This window comes from Taudactylus pleione, unplaced genomic scaffold (genome assembly GCF_031769625.1).
Source record: "Taudactylus pleione unplaced genomic scaffold, aTauple2 ptg001601l, whole genome shotgun sequence".
Taxonomy (NCBI): domain Eukaryota; kingdom Metazoa; phylum Chordata; class Amphibia; order Anura; family Myobatrachidae; genus Taudactylus; species Taudactylus pleione.
In genome coordinates this window covers 255822-271342 of record NW_028285998.1, presented here as the reverse complement: position 1 = coordinate 271342, position 15521 = coordinate 255822, and the positions used below count along the sequence as shown (strand labels likewise).

General features: G+C 50.9%; 2 protein-coding genes across 3 annotated transcripts in view; one reads left to right on the top strand and one right to left on the bottom strand.

Moving 5' to 3' along the window:
• Positions 1-2435: 2435 nt before the first annotated feature.
• Positions 2436-13340, bottom strand: TMEM276 (transmembrane protein 276). 2 transcript variants are annotated; one of them, XM_088464162.1, is made up of 3 exons: positions 13046-13340; positions 11248-11485; positions 2436-6346 (listed from the first exon to the last, which is right to left on the bottom strand). In XM_088464162.1, exons 2-3 carry the CDS (start codon positions 11338-11340, stop codon positions 5867-5869), a joined length of 573 nt encoding a protein of 190 aa, XP_088320288.1. In that variant the 5' UTR covers positions 11341-11485; positions 13046-13340; the 3' UTR covers positions 2436-5866. The 2 variants fall into 2 exon arrangements, with proteins under 2 accessions (XP_088320288.1, XP_088320287.1); XM_088464161.1 differs by having other exon boundaries at positions 13105-13340.
• Positions 13093-15521, top strand: part of LOC148442153 (flap endonuclease 1-like) — a 109626-nt gene continuing 107197 nt past the window's right edge. Inside the window, exon 1 of the mRNA XM_088464163.1 lies at positions 13093-13222. Coding sequence (XP_088320289.1) covers positions 13141-13222 — 82 coding nt within the window. The 5' untranslated portion in view covers positions 13093-13140. The remainder of the gene's footprint in view (positions 13223-15521) is intronic.

The window sequence follows — 15521 nt, the reverse complement described above, 5'->3', positions numbered from 1 at the left end:
ATAGGTGATGACGTCAGGTATCGGGCACCATAGAGTTAAGTTTCAGCCTCCAAGGATGCACTAGGGTCCCCCTCCTATACCCCGCCCCCGAGCCAAGGCATCCCAGTTTAGTTTGGTGCCCGGCCGGAGTTGGATGCACCTGTTAGAGGGGGGCCATGAAGAGCCCCTGAAGTTTCTTCAATGCAGCTGTGGCTGCACATCTGGAAGTACAGCATGGACAGTCAGTCCTGACGTCCATGCTGTCTTCCCAACACCCCCGCCGGTACCAGAACGCCGGTACTGATCCGGGGATGCTGGTAGGCATCTGGGGTCACAGCTAGCGGTGACCCCAGATGTTTAGGACCATGGCCGGAATCAAGGGGGACAACATGTAAGCAGCGGGGTCCCGCAGTGGGTCCCCTATGGACCCTGAAGTAGAAAGATAGAAATGAGAGATATGATATATCTATCTATCTCTCTCATATCTATCATATCCCTTATATCTATCTCATCTATAACACCTATCTATAAGAGAGATATGATATAGATAGATATGAGATAGAGATATGATATAGATATATCTCTATCTCATATCTATCTATATCATATCTCTCTCTCTCTTATAGATAGGTGTTATAGATGAGATAGATATAAGAGAGAGAGATATGATATAGATAGATATGAGAGAGAGATAGGTGTTAGATATGAGAGAGAGAGATATGATATATCTAACACCTATCTCTCTCTCATATCTATCTATATCATATCTCTCTCTCTTATATCTATCTCATCTATAACACCCATCTATAAAAGAGAGAGATATGAGAGAGATAGATATGAGAGAGATATATGATACCGTATATACTCGAGTATAAGCCGAGTTTTTCAGAACATTCAGTGAGACAGCAGAGAGAGACATATATGAGATACATAGATATGACATCACAGTCACTCCTGATGATCACAGTATTACCCACAGCCAGACATGTATAACAGTACAGAGGAGAGGAGAAAGGCACACGGGGTGCACAGAGATAACACACTGTAATACACCCATACTTACTCATCACATCCCACCTCATGGTGACATCACAGTCATTCCTGATAATCGCAGCATTACCCACAGCCAGACATGTATAACAGTACAGAGGAGAGGAGAAAGGCACACGGGGTGCACAGAGATAACACACTGTAATACCCCCATACTTACTCATCACATCCCACCTCATGGTGACATCACAGTCATTCCTGATAATCGCAGCATTACCCACAGCCAGACATGTATAACAGTATAGAGGAGAGGAGAAAGGCGCACAGGTCACATACAGAGAGATAACACTCTGTAATACCCCCATACTTACTCATCACATCCCACCTCATGGTGACATCACAGTCACTTCTGATACTCACCCAATAATCACAGCATTACCCACAGCCAGACATGTATAACAGTATAGAGGAGAGGAGAAAGGCACACAGGGGGGCACAGGTCACATACAGAGAGAGAACACTCTGTAATACCCCCATACTTACTCATCATATCCCACCTCATGGTGACATCACAGTCACTCCTGATAATTAATTACCCAATAATCACAGCATTACCCACAGCCAGACATGTATAACAGTATAGAGGAGAGGAGAAAGGCACACAGGGTGCACAGGCCATATACAGGGAGATAACACACTGTAATATCCCACATACTTACTCATCACATCCCACCTCATGGTGACATCACAGACACTCCTGATACTCACCCAGTAACATCACAGCATTACCCACAGCCAGACATGTATAACAGTATAGAGAGGAGAAAGGCACACAGGGGGCACAGGTCACATACAGAGAGAGAACACTCTGTAATATCCCCATACTTACTCATCACATCCCACCTCATGGTGACATCACAGACACTCCTGATACTCACCCAGTAACATCACAGCATTACCCACAGCCAGACATGTATAACAGTATAGAGGAGAGGAGAAAAGCACACAGGGGGCACAGGTCACATACAGAGAGATAACACACTAATACCCCCATACTTACTCATCACATCCCACCTCATGGTGACATCACAGACACTCCTGATAATCACCATCACAGTATTACCCACAGCCAGACATGTATAAGAGTATAGAGGAGAGGAGAAAGGCATACAGGGTGCACAGGTCACATACAGAGAGAGAACACACTGTAATATCCCCCATACTTACTCATCACATCCCACCTCATGGTGACATCACAGTCACTCCTGATAATCACCATCACAGCATTACCCACAGCCAGACATGTATAACAGTACGATAGAAAAGAGATATACAGGCGCTGGATTGAACTGTTTAACTAAGCAGCTGCTTCAAATAGGGTTTGTCAGACCCAATACGACAAAAACATATACAAAGTAGCAGCGCTAAAATATAACCATTCAGTATTGATGTAAAAAATACTGGATCAATTTATTATAAATAAATAAAATGTGTCAATTGTACATATGACATGTAATAAAATCCATAGCAATGAAATAGAGCATAAATAAAACATTTAGCCTCTGCCGCCAGTTTTGTTGGTAAATAATGCCTGTTCCTATGAAAGAGATTTACAATCTCAGTCTCAATGTAAGGAACGTTTGTGCCCAACGTATAGTTACCAATTCCTGTCACCAGGTAGAGGGATGATCCTATTAGAATACAGTCCTGTATGTTGTCCTCAGATATCCATGGTGTTTATTGTAATCCAGGTATCGTGCACATGATGTAGACCAAACAAAGAAATCCAATTGTACCGGAAAACTGGTCCAGGCTTGATGTGATCTCAACTTGGAGAAAACACTTGTAGAGTAGAGGCTGGGCACTGACGCGTTTCGCTGTATAGGGAGTACAGCTTTTTCAAAGGTGAGGTTATAGTGTCCAAGAGGGTCTTCTTATACCCCTCTAATTAGCTGCTTGTTTCCACATGATTGTAATTAATCAAATAAACTCGTATATTCATGAAAACATTATCATCATAATACGGAGGCAGATCACTATACATAATATATCTAATTTGTAGGAAAGACTTAGTTTTAATAGTTCTTATATTAAACTGTTCTTACCTTTTCCTTTATTTCTACGGAGCTGACTCTGGTCATGTGATATAAATATATGTGACCCGAGCAAGGTCAGTCTATGGACTTGCATCATTACGTTACCATGGGGATTCTTCCCTCTTATCATCCCATTGGACAATAAAAACCCGTGACCGCAGTCAAGTGACATTCCATCGGTGTCTCCATAAACATTAGATGTTTATGGTCAGGATATCCTAGGATTATGGGTATTGTAGTTCAAGTCAATTTTCATTAATAATATCAAAAATGTTCAATAAAACCCGATGTTTATTTTCTAAAATATGAATTAAGAAAGTAATTATATCATTATCTTAGCATAGTCACTGATGTGAAATACAGTGTTTTATCGGCTTTGAAATCCCAGTATTACGAATGTGTGGTGTTAATCAGATGATCACGCTATTGGCTACCCAGTATATCTAAGAATCATAAGAAATATAGTCCGAAACCATCAATAACTAAAAATATGATGCATACACAATAAAGCTACAAAATCCAGAAAAAAATCAATATAAAATGTAAATAAAACCTGAGACTAGGGGCAGAAGGGAGGAATATTGAGAACAACAAGAAAAAGGAATATATATATATATATATAAAAAAAAAAAAAGATTAAAATAAAAAGGGGGAGGGGGAGAGAAGGGGGGGGGGCTTTAAAAACACAATGGAATATATAAATGAAGGACACACACATAGCTTATAGCTGATAAATAGTTCCACTAGATGTAAATTCCGAGTGTGATACCTATATATCGCTAATAATAAATTAGCATTCCAAGGAGAACGGTATCTAATACAAAATAACTAAATTAATATAAGTACAGAAAAAAGGAGGGTCATGAATTCATTCTCATAGTATACTGGTAATAGATGTTTTCTATCATCTATTTTATTCTTATTTACCAATAATCTATTCCTCCCTTGAATGTACATAGACAATAAGGAACATGGCTCCAGACGAGTAAAAACACTTGAGTGCATCGGGGATACATAGGGGTATTTTTTATTATTATGAAGCTAAACAAACTTCTAGCGAAGCTCGATTTTTTATTATTTAATATCTAATTAATTGGTTCTATTTAGATTTTTACATATGTATTTCTTTGGTAAAAAACCATTAGATAACCATATTCAATTCTACTGCCTCATTTAGTCCCTCTGGGTATCTAGAGTTCATCTGGAACATCCAGAAGACTTCTTGTCTACATAAATTTTTGTACCCATCACCCCCCTCGTTTGGTTAATGGGATGTATTCGATACCTACTAGTTTACGACAACTCGGATCCCCATACTCACAATCACAGTATTACCCACAGTCAGACATGTATAACAGTATAGAGGAGAGGATAAAGGCACACAGGGGGCACAGGTCACATACAGAGAGAAAAAAAACACTGTAATACCCCCATACTTACTCATCACATCTCACCTCATGGTGATATCACAGACACTCCTGATAATCACAATCACAGTATTACCCACAGCCAGACATGTATAACAGTATAGAGGAGAGGAGAAAGGCACACAGGGGGCACAGGTCACATACAGAGAGAGAACACACTGTAATATCCCCATACTTACTCATCACATCCCACCTCATGGTGACATCACAGTCACTCCTGATAATCACCATCACAGTATTACCCACAGCCAGACATGTATAACAGTATAGAGGAGAGGAGAAAGGCACACAGGGGGCACAGGTCACAAACAGAGAGAGAAAAAACACTCAGTAGGGGAGAAAAGTACAATAGCATAAATGAAAATAAAAAGGTAATACTATAGGTAATCCATATAATAAAATCAAGCACTAATAAAAAATGTCATCATGGTAATCTGATCACCTAACCTGCACCTTACACTGTCCTCACCCCCCACAGTAATACAAAATTATTACACCAGCTCTCCGTTCAGCTTAAACACAATCCAAGCGCACGTGGCAGCCAGTCACTGCTGAGCGCAACAACTGGGAGAACTGGAGAGGGGCAAGAGAGAGATGGGAGAGACAGACACAGGGGCAGGAGTGGGAGAAGGGTTTAAAGAAGAGAGAGAGAGACCTCCAGGCAGTGACAGGGACAACAGCCAGTACATTATAAGAGCAGATGTCACATATAATGGTCTGTACACACAGAATATGGACGTATGAGTACTGTAATATCCTGAGAACCTACAGAATGGATACGTCGTCCCATGTAATAAGTAAAGCATCGTCCCATGTAATAAGTAACGCATCGCCCCATGTAATAAGTAACGCATCGCCCCATGTAATAAGTAACGCATCCTCGTGAATGTGCAGATATTATCACAGCCGTTCACACATCACTTGTGTACTTATAATATAGATGGCGTATTATATGGAGTTAGCAGTGATATACTAGGAGGGGTCAGACATAATATATATGTAATATAAAGCCGTACCTCGGGGGTGGGAAACCAACTCCCCCAATCACTTATCACCAGTAACAAGCTGGACACAAATAGATGTATAGTTACTATATTATATGTAGGGAAGTATAGAAAGCATCTGTCCGCCATCACTCCTCCGACTCTGTACAGGTCCGAGTAACAACAGGGTATAAATGATCCCCCCACCCCCACCACCGCTTCCTTCCGCGCCTCCAATGCCGTCTTACAGGACAGTTCCGGGAAACCTTCCCATCCGTAAGACTGACTCCAGGGAATGTGGCAGCTTATTATATAGGGACCCCCAGGCGAGAGGTCTATTATCCTGGAGTAAATATGTTACACGTATGATCCAGGCATCAGAGACACAAGCTCAGGTTGTGTCAGAGAGATGAGTCCTCAGCGCCACCTCTAACGCCAGGAAGGCCGCGCTGAGGACGCAGTTTGAGGCCATTTCTGTGGATAAGGGTAAAATCCTTGAAGCACCCAGAAAGGACAGGAGGCCCCCAGTTCCCAGGGCGAGGCTGCCCAGCATCCCGGACCTGTTCCCAGTGAAGAGAGAGATGACCAGGATGCTCAGCGTGGCCCCGGCCTTGGTGAAATAAGGGGCTACACTCTTAGCCTCATGAGTCAGGTACCCCCAGGTGGAGGCCAGGAGGAGAGCAGAGATCAGGACCAGGTTGGCTGTGGAATGGTCACCGCTCAGCCAGAAGAAGGAGAAGACCAGAAGCGGCTGTCCAATAACGCCGGCAATCCATGTGCTGACATAAAGCGCCTCGGCGTGGGCGGGAAACAGGAGACACACAGAGGCCAGACCGTGGAGCAGGAAACCGGCAGACGCCCCTCTGTGCACCTGTAGGAATAGACAATATTACAGCCCCGGACCAGCAGCAGACCCCATATTGTGACTGGCAGCAGAATGACCTTACACTGTGCCTGCCAACCAGTCACGTGCACCCCAAATTCCAGGCGCATAGTGAGGCCCAATAGAGGCCAACAGGTAATAAACGCCGGCCTGGTGATGGAGAGACACGGTGACGTCTTATTACTTCTCACTGACCAGATACAAGAACCAGAGGAACATTCCTCTGTGACCATCACTTTCTATTTACAGACGGTGGTGGGGGAAGGGGGGGCATCGCCGTCTGCTTCATCTTCTTCTACTGGTTGTAAATATACGGACGTGACCCCAGGCGTTACCCGCAGCCCGACATACGGATGTCACCCCCAGCCCCCGATACGCGGCACCTCACCCCCAGCCCCCGACACGTCACCCCCAGCCCCCGACACGTGGTGCGTCACCCTCAGCCCCCGACACGTCACCCTCAGCCCCCGACACACGGCGCGTCCCACTCAGCACCCGACACGTCACCCCCAGCCCCCGACACGTGGTGCGTCACCCTCAGCCCCCGACACGTCACCCTCAGCCCCCGACACGTCACCCCCAGCCATCTCTCCACGGACATCACAGGACCCAGGAAAGCTGCTACCTGATAGGAGACTGTTACTAATAACCTCCAAGGTTACGTGCGCTCCTCCTCCACCATCTCATCCGCAGAGACCAATGTCACATGTCACACTGCCGAGGAGGGTTCTGCTGGGAGAGTCCCGGCATTACGGAGGTGGCTGGGAGCAGAGCAGAGAGAGTGCCCACTGGGCAGGGATCATGGCGGAACTCTGCTTCAGTTACCCCTCTGAGGCCGGAGCTGCAGCACACAGAGCCGTGTTATGTACCTATGAGGCGGCAGCACACAGAGCCGTGTTATGTAGCTATGAGGCCGCAGCACACAGAGCTGTGTTATGTAGCTATGAGGCCGCAGCACACAGAGCCGTGTTATGTATCTATGAGGCCGCAGCACACAGAGCCGTGTTATGTACCTATGAGGCCGCAGCACACAGAGCCGTGTTATGTACCTATGAGGCCGCAGCACACAGAGCCGTGTTATGTAGCTATGAGGCCGCAGCACACAGAGCCGTGTTAAGTAGCTATGAGGCCGCAGCACACAGAGCCGTGTTAAGTAGCTATGAGGCCGCAGCACACAGAGCCGTGTTATGTAGCTAACGAGGCCGCAACACACAGATCCGTGTTATGTACCTACGAGGCTGCAGCACACAGAGCCGTGTTATGTACCTATGAGGCAGCAGCACACAGAGCCGTGTTATGTACCTATGAGGCCGCAGCACACAGAGCCGTGTTATGTACCTATGAGGCTGCAGCACACAGAGCCGTGTTATGTACCTATGAGGCTGCAGCACACAGAGCCGTGTTATGTACCTATGAGGCCGGAGCTGCAGCACACAGAGCCGTGTTATGTACCTATGAGGCTGCAGCACACAGAGCCGTGTTATGTACCTATGAGGCCGCAGCACACAGAGCCGTGTTATGTACCTATGAGGCTGCAGCACACAGAGCCGTGTTATGTACCTATGAGGCCGGAGCTGCAGCACACAGAGCCGTGTTATGTACCTATGAGGCTGCAGCACACAGAGCCGTGTTATGTACACATGAGGCTGCAGCACACAGAGCCGTGTTATGTACCTATGAGGCCGGAGCTGCAGCACACAGAGCCGTGTTATGTACCTATGAGGCTGCAGCACACAGAGCCGTGTAATGTACCTATGAGGCCGCAGCACACAGAGCCGTGTTATGTACCTATGAGGCCGGAGCTGCAGCACACAGAGCCGTGTTATGTACCTATGAGGCTGCAGCACACAGAGCCGTGTTATGTACACATGAGGCTGCAGCACACAGAGCCGTGTTATGTACCTATGAGGCCGGAGCTGCAGCACACAGAGCCGTGTTATGTAGCTATGAGGCCGCAGCACACAGAGCCGTGTTATGTACCTATGAGGCCGCAGCACACAGAGCCGTGTTAAGTACCTATGAGGCCGCAGCACACAGAGCCGTGTTATGTACCTATGAGGCCGCAGCACACAGAGCCGTGTTATGTACCTATGAGGCCGCAGCACACAGAGCCGTGTTATGTAGCTATGAGGCCGCAGCACACAGAGCCGTGTTATGTAGCTATGAGGCCGCAGCACACAGAGCCGTGTTATGTACCTGTGAGGCCGCAGCACACAGAGCCGTGTTATGTACCTGTGAGGCCGCAGCACACAGAGCCGTGTTATGTACCTGTGAGGCCGCAGCACACAGAGCCGTGTTATGTACCTGTGAGGCCGCAGCACACAGAGCCGTGTAATGTAACTATGAGGCCGCAGCACACAGAGCCGTGTTATGTACCTATGAAGCCGGAGCTGCAGCACACAGAGCCGTGTTATATACCTATGAGGCTGCAGCACACAGAGCCGTGTTATGTACCTATGAGGCCGGAGCTACAGCACACAGAGCCGTGTTATGTACCTATGAGGCTGCAGCACACAGAGCCGTGTTATGTACCTATGAGGCTGCAGCACACAGAGCCGTGTTATGTACCTATGAGGCCGGAGCTGCAGCACACAGAGCCGTGTTATGTACCTATGAGGCCGCAGCACACAGAGCCGTGTTATGTACCTATGAGGCCGCAGCACACAGAGCCGTGTTATGTACCTATGAGGCCGCAGCACACAGAGCCGTGTTATGTACCTAGGAGGCCGCAGCACACAGAGCCGTGTTATGTACCTACGAGGCCGCAGCACACAGAGCCGTGTTATGTACCTACGAGGCCGCAGCACACAGAGCCGTGTTATGTACCTACGAGGCCGCAGCACACAGAGCCGTGTTATGTACCTACGAGGCCGCAGCACACAGAGCCGTGTTATGTACCTAGGAGGCCGCAGCACACAGAGCCGTGTTATGTACCTACGAGGCCGCAGCACACAGAGCCGTGTTATGTACCTACGAGGCCGCAGCACACAGAGCCGTGTTATGTACCTAGGAGGCCGCAGCACACAGAGCCGTGTTATGTACCTACGAGGCCGCAGCACACAGAGCCGTGTTATGTACCTATGAGGCCGCAGCACACAGAGCCGTGTTATGTACCTATGAGGCCGCAGCACACAGAGCCGTGTTATGTACCTATGAGGCCGCAGCACACAGAGCCGTGTTATGTAGCTATGAGGCCGCAGCACACAGAGCCGTGTTATGTACCTATGAGGCCGAAGCTACAGCACACAGAGCCGTGTTATGTACCTATGAGGCTGCAGCACACAGAGCCGTGTTATGTACCTATGAGGCTGCAGCACACAGAGCCGTGTTATGTACCTATGAGGCCGGAGCTGCAGCACACAGAGCCGTGTTATGTACTTATGAGGCTGCAGCACACAGAGCCGTGTTATGTACCTATGAGGCCGCAGCACACAGAGCCGTGTTATGTACCTATGAGGCCGGAGCTGCAGCACACAGAGCCGTGTTATGTACCTATAAGGCTGCAGCACACAGAGCCGTGTTATGTACACATGAGGCTGCAGCACACAGAGCCGTGTTATGTACCTATGAGGCCGGAGCTGCAGCACACAGAGCCGTGTTATGTACCTATGAGGCTGCAGCACACAGAGCCGTGTTATGTACCTATGAGGCCGCAGCACACAGAGCCGTGTTATGTACCTATGAGGCCGGAGCTGCAGCACACAGAGCCGTGTTATGTACCTATGAGGCTGCAGCACACAGAGCCGTGTTATGTACACATGAGGCTGCAGCACACAGAGCCGTGTTATGTACCTATGAGGCCGGAGCTGCAGCACACAGAGCCGTGTTATGTAGCTATGAGGCCGCAGCACACAGAGCCGTGTTATGTACCTATGAGGCCGCAGCACACAGAGCCGTGTTAAGTACCTATGAGGCCGCAGCACACAGAGCCGTGTTATGTACCTATGAGGCCGCAGCACACAGAGCCGTGTTATGTACCTATGAGGCCGCAGCACACAGAGCCATGTTATGTAGCTATGAGGCCGCAGCACACAGAGCCGTGTTATGTAGCTATGAGGCCGCAGCACACAGAGCCGTGTTATGTAGCTATGAGGCCGCAGCACACAGAGCCGTGTTATGTACCTGTGAGGCCGCAGCACACAGAGCCGTGTTATGTACCTGTGAGGCTGCAGCACACAGAGCCGTGTAATGTACCTATGAGGCCGCAGCACACAGAGCCGTGTTATGTACCTATGAAGCCGGAGCTGCAGCACACAGAGCCGTGTTATATACCTATGAGGCCGCAGCACACAGAGCCGTGTTATGTACCTATGAGGCCGGAGCTACAGCACACAGAGCCGTGTTATGTACCCATGAGGCTGCTGGCTCCAGGAGGCACACGGTGAAGCACCATACACACAGAGGTCATGGGTGGCACCTGCAGGGGGCAGACATGTAGGAGGGATGGGGTATGGGACTTAGGACGGGCACGTTGCCTAGTGTGTAACCTCTATGTGTGGTTCCATGGGTCTTTCCATTGGCCTGCATACACGGCCGATGGAGCAACCCAGCTGCCGACACCGTCCTGGTCAATGGTGTCGGCTAACAATATATAAGGCGGGCGTTTATCAGATCATGCAGTGTGTACCAACCGCCCGATATATCGTTCATCTGCACCACTGGGCGTGGCATTGGCGGGTCGCTTAGTGTGTGCCCAGCCTATGGGATCGGGACGTCTGGGTGTGGAGTGATTCTGGGAGACGTATTATGTATCTAATATCAGCATCATCCGCACCGCGACGACACGAGACGGATTACTGGCCGCCGACTCCGTGACCGTAACACAACGTCATAGCGAGGAGTCTCGGGCTCCCCTGTCACAGTATGAGTCTGTTACACTCAGTTCTCACCTGAAGTGTCCGCGCTGCCGACAGCAGACAGACGGCACCAAGGACGACCTGCGAGATCAGGACAGTGACCTCTGAGCTCGGTGCCCCCAACATGCCTGGAGAAGACCCACGACACAGACCACTGCCGACACACAGACCACTGCCGACAGACTACTGCCACAGGCCGCCTGCCGCCACATAGACCACTGCCGCCTGCCGACTCAGACCACTGCCGCCTGCCGACACAGACCACTGCTGCCTGCCGACACAGACATGGAGGACAAATACATTGCATTAGTGATAACTATGCTAACAGGAGAAGTTCCTGAGGGGACACCAAGCCCACAGCGAGACCCCCCCTCACATCTATTACTCCCCTGTGACCCCCCCTCACATGTATAACCCCACTGTGACCCCCCCTCACATGTATTACTCCACTGTGACCCCCCTCACATGTATTACTCCCCTGTGACCCCCCCCCTCACATTTATTACTCCCCTGTGACCCCCCCTCACATGTATAACCCCACTGTGACCCCCCCCACATCTATTACTCCACTGTGACCCACCTCACATGTATTACTCCACTGTGACTCCCCTCACATCTATTACTCCACTGTGACCTCCCCTCACATCTATTACTCCACTGTGACCCCCCCCCTCACATCTATTACTCCACTGTGACCCCTCTCACATCTATTACTCCACTGTGACCCCCCTCACATCTATTACTCCACTGTGACCCCCCCTCACATCTATTACTCCACTGTGACCCCCCACCTCACATCTATTACTCCACTGTGACCCCACCCCTCACATCTATTACCCCACCCCTCACATCTATTACCCCACTGTGACCCCTCTCTCACATCTATTACTCCACTGTGACCCCCCCCCTCACATCTATTACTCCACTGTGACCCCACCCCTCACATCTATTACCCCACCCCTCACATCTATTACCCCACTGTGACCCCCCCCTCACATCTATTACTCCACTGTGACCCCCCCTCACATCTATTACTCCACTGCGACCCCCCCCTCACATCTATTACTCCGCTGTGACCCCCCCCTCACATCTATTACTCCACTTTGACCCCCCCCCTCACATCTATTACTCCGCTGTGACCCCCCCCCTCACATCTATTACTCCGCTGTGACCCCCCCTCACATCTATTACTCCACTGTGACCCCCCCTCACATCTATTACTCCACTGCGACCCCCCCCTCACATCTATTACTCCACTGTGACCCCCCTCACATCTATTACTCCGCTGTGACCCCCCCTCACATCTATTACTCCACTGTGACCCCCCCTCACATCTATTACTCCACTGCGACCCCCCCCTCACATCTATTACTCCACTGTGACCCCCCCCTCACATCTATTACTCCACTGTCCGCTGTGACCCCCCCTCACATCTATTACTCCACTGTGACCCCCCCTCACATCTATTACTCCACTGCGACCCCCCCCTCACATCTATTACTCCACTGTGACCCCCCTCACATCTATTACTCCGCTGTGACCCCCCCTCACATCTATTACTCCACTGTGACCCCCCCTCACATCTATTACTCCACTGTGACCCCCCCTCACATCTATTACTCCACTGTGACCCCACCCCTCACATCTATTACTCCACTGTGACCCCCCCCCTCACATCTATTACCCCACTGTGACCCCCCCCTCACATCTATTACTCCACTGTGACCCCCCTCACATCTATTACCCCACTGTGACCCCCCCCTCACATCTATTACTCCACTGTGACCCCACCCCTCACATCTATTACCCCACTGCGACCCCCCCCCCTCACATCTATTACTCCACTGTGACCCCTCCCCTGTGCATGACGCTGGGATCGCTGCTCCCTACCCCCGGGCCCGGGATCCGCCCTCTGCCGCCGCCGCTATGGGGATCCTGCGTCTGGCTGAGCTGATCCGGGAGAAGGCTCCGGGGAGCGAACGGACCACGGAGCTCAGCAGCTACCGAGGTGTGGACCCCAGGCATGCTGAGACCTGTAGTCCCCGACACTGACGTCACAACACGTATATCTCCCAGGATGCCGTGCGCCGGGATACACAGAACCAACCTCTCATGATCCCTACACCTGCTCCCTACTCCCAGCATGCCGTGCGCCGGGATACACAGGGCCAACACCTCCTGATCCCTACACCTGCTCCCTACTCCCAGCATGCCGTGCACCGTGATACACAGGGCCAACACCTCTCCTGATCCCTACACCTGCTCCCTACTCCCAGCATGCCGTGCGCCGGGATACACAGAACCAACCTCTCATGATCCCTACACCTGCTCCCTACTCCCAGCATGCCGTGCACCGTGATACACAGGGCCAACACCTCTCCTGATCCCTACACCTGCTCCCTACTCCCAGCATGCCGTGCACCGTGATACACAGGGCCAACACCTCTCCTGATCCCTACACCTGCTCCCTACTCCCAGCATGCCGTGCACCGGTATACACAGGACCAAAACCTCTCCTGATCCCTACACCTGCTCCCTACTCCCAGCATGCCGTGCACCGTGATACACAGGGCCAACACCTCCTGATCCCTACACCTGCTCCCTACTCCCAGCATGCCGTGCGCCGTGATACACAGGGCCAACACCTCTCCTGATCCCTACACCTGCTCCCTACTCCCAGCATGCCGTGCGCCGGGATACACAGAACCAACCTCTCATGATCCCTACACCTGCTCCCTACTCCCAGCATGCCGTGCACCGTGATACACAGGGCCAACACCTCTCCTGATCCCTACACCTGCTCCCTACTCCCAGCATGCCGTGCACCGTGATACACAGGGCCAACACCTCTCCTGATCCCTACACCTGCTCCCTACTCCCAGCATGCCGTGCACCGGTATACACAGGACCAAAACCTCTCCTGATCCCTACACCTGCTCCCTACTCCCAGCATGCCGTGCACCGTGATACACAGGGCCAACACCTCCTGATCCCTACACCTGCTCCCTACTCCCAGCATGCCGTGCGCCGGGATACACAGGGCCAACACCTCTCCTGATCCCTACACCTGCTCCCTACTCCCAGCATGCCGTGCACCGGTATACACAGGACCAAAACCTCTCCTGATCCCTACACCTGCTCCCTACTCCCAGCATGCCGTGCGCCGGGATACACAGGGCCAACACCTCCTGATCCCTACACCTGCTCCCTACTCCCAGCATGCCGTGCACCGTGATACACAGGGCCAACACCTCTCCTGATCCCTACACCTGCTCCCTACTCCCAGCATGCCGTGCACCGGTATACACAGGACCAAAACCTCTCCTGATCCCTACACCTGCTCCCTACTCCCAGCATGCCGTGCGCCGGGATACACAGGGCCAACACCTCCTGATCCCTACACCTGCTCCCTACTCCCAGCATGCCGTGCACCGTGATACACAAGCCAAATTCCTCTACTGGTCCCTACACCAAATCCCAAAACCCAGCATTCGGGGGAGCAGTCAGGAAGCCGACCACCGGCTTCCCGACTGTCTAATCCCGGCAAGGTACTAATGACAGGCGTCGAGATCCTGACACCTGTCTTTAGACCATGCCGGGAGCCCGACACCCGGCTTACCGATCGAACGTAAGCCGAATGCGGACAGGGCTAGGTTAGGGGCTCCCGGGGGGGGGGCTAGGGTTAGCCTAGGGGAAGAGGGTAGGGCTAGGGTTAGGCACCCCCGGGGAGGGTTAGGCACTTGGGGGAGGTTTGGGTTACACCCCTCCCCCCCGGGAGACTTAGGTTTAGGCAGCAGGGAAGGGGGGTTAGGGTTAGGCACTTGTGGGGAGGGGGTTAGGGTTAGGCACCCCTAAAGGAGGGTTAGGGTAGGGAGTAAGGTTAGTGATATTTACCTTTTGTAGCTTCGTGATTTTCATCCCTCCCGGACTTCCGCTGTCGGGATTTGAAACATAAATTATACTGATCCCGCATGGGGTACGCCGGGATACAGAGTCTATAGGTCTCCTACCCTACACAGATGATGGACCCCCAGTAGAGGACCCCTATTCCATACCTCAAATCCCATAGGCCCTACAGCAATCTATGCACCCATAACCCTGAATCACTTGAACCAGGGACTCTACTTCCTACACCCAGTACCCATCTCATTCCCACCTACTTCCTACACCCAGTACCCATCTCACTCCCACCTACTCCCTACACTCAGTACCCATCTAACTCCCACCTACTTAATACACCCAGTACCCCATCTCATTCCCACCTACACCCAGTACCCAACTCACTCCCACCTACTTCCTACACCCAG

Bases quoted from the DNA above. Each gene is read 5' to 3' on its own strand.
- TMEM276 (XM_088464162.1), bottom strand. From the start codon at position 11,340: ATGTTGGGGGCACCGAGCTCAGAGGTCACTGTCCTGATCTCGCAGGTC. The intron at 6,347-11,247 runs GTGAGAACTGAG...CTATTCCTACAG, and splicing joins CGGCAGCGCGGACACTTCAG to GTGCACAGAGGGGCGTCTGC.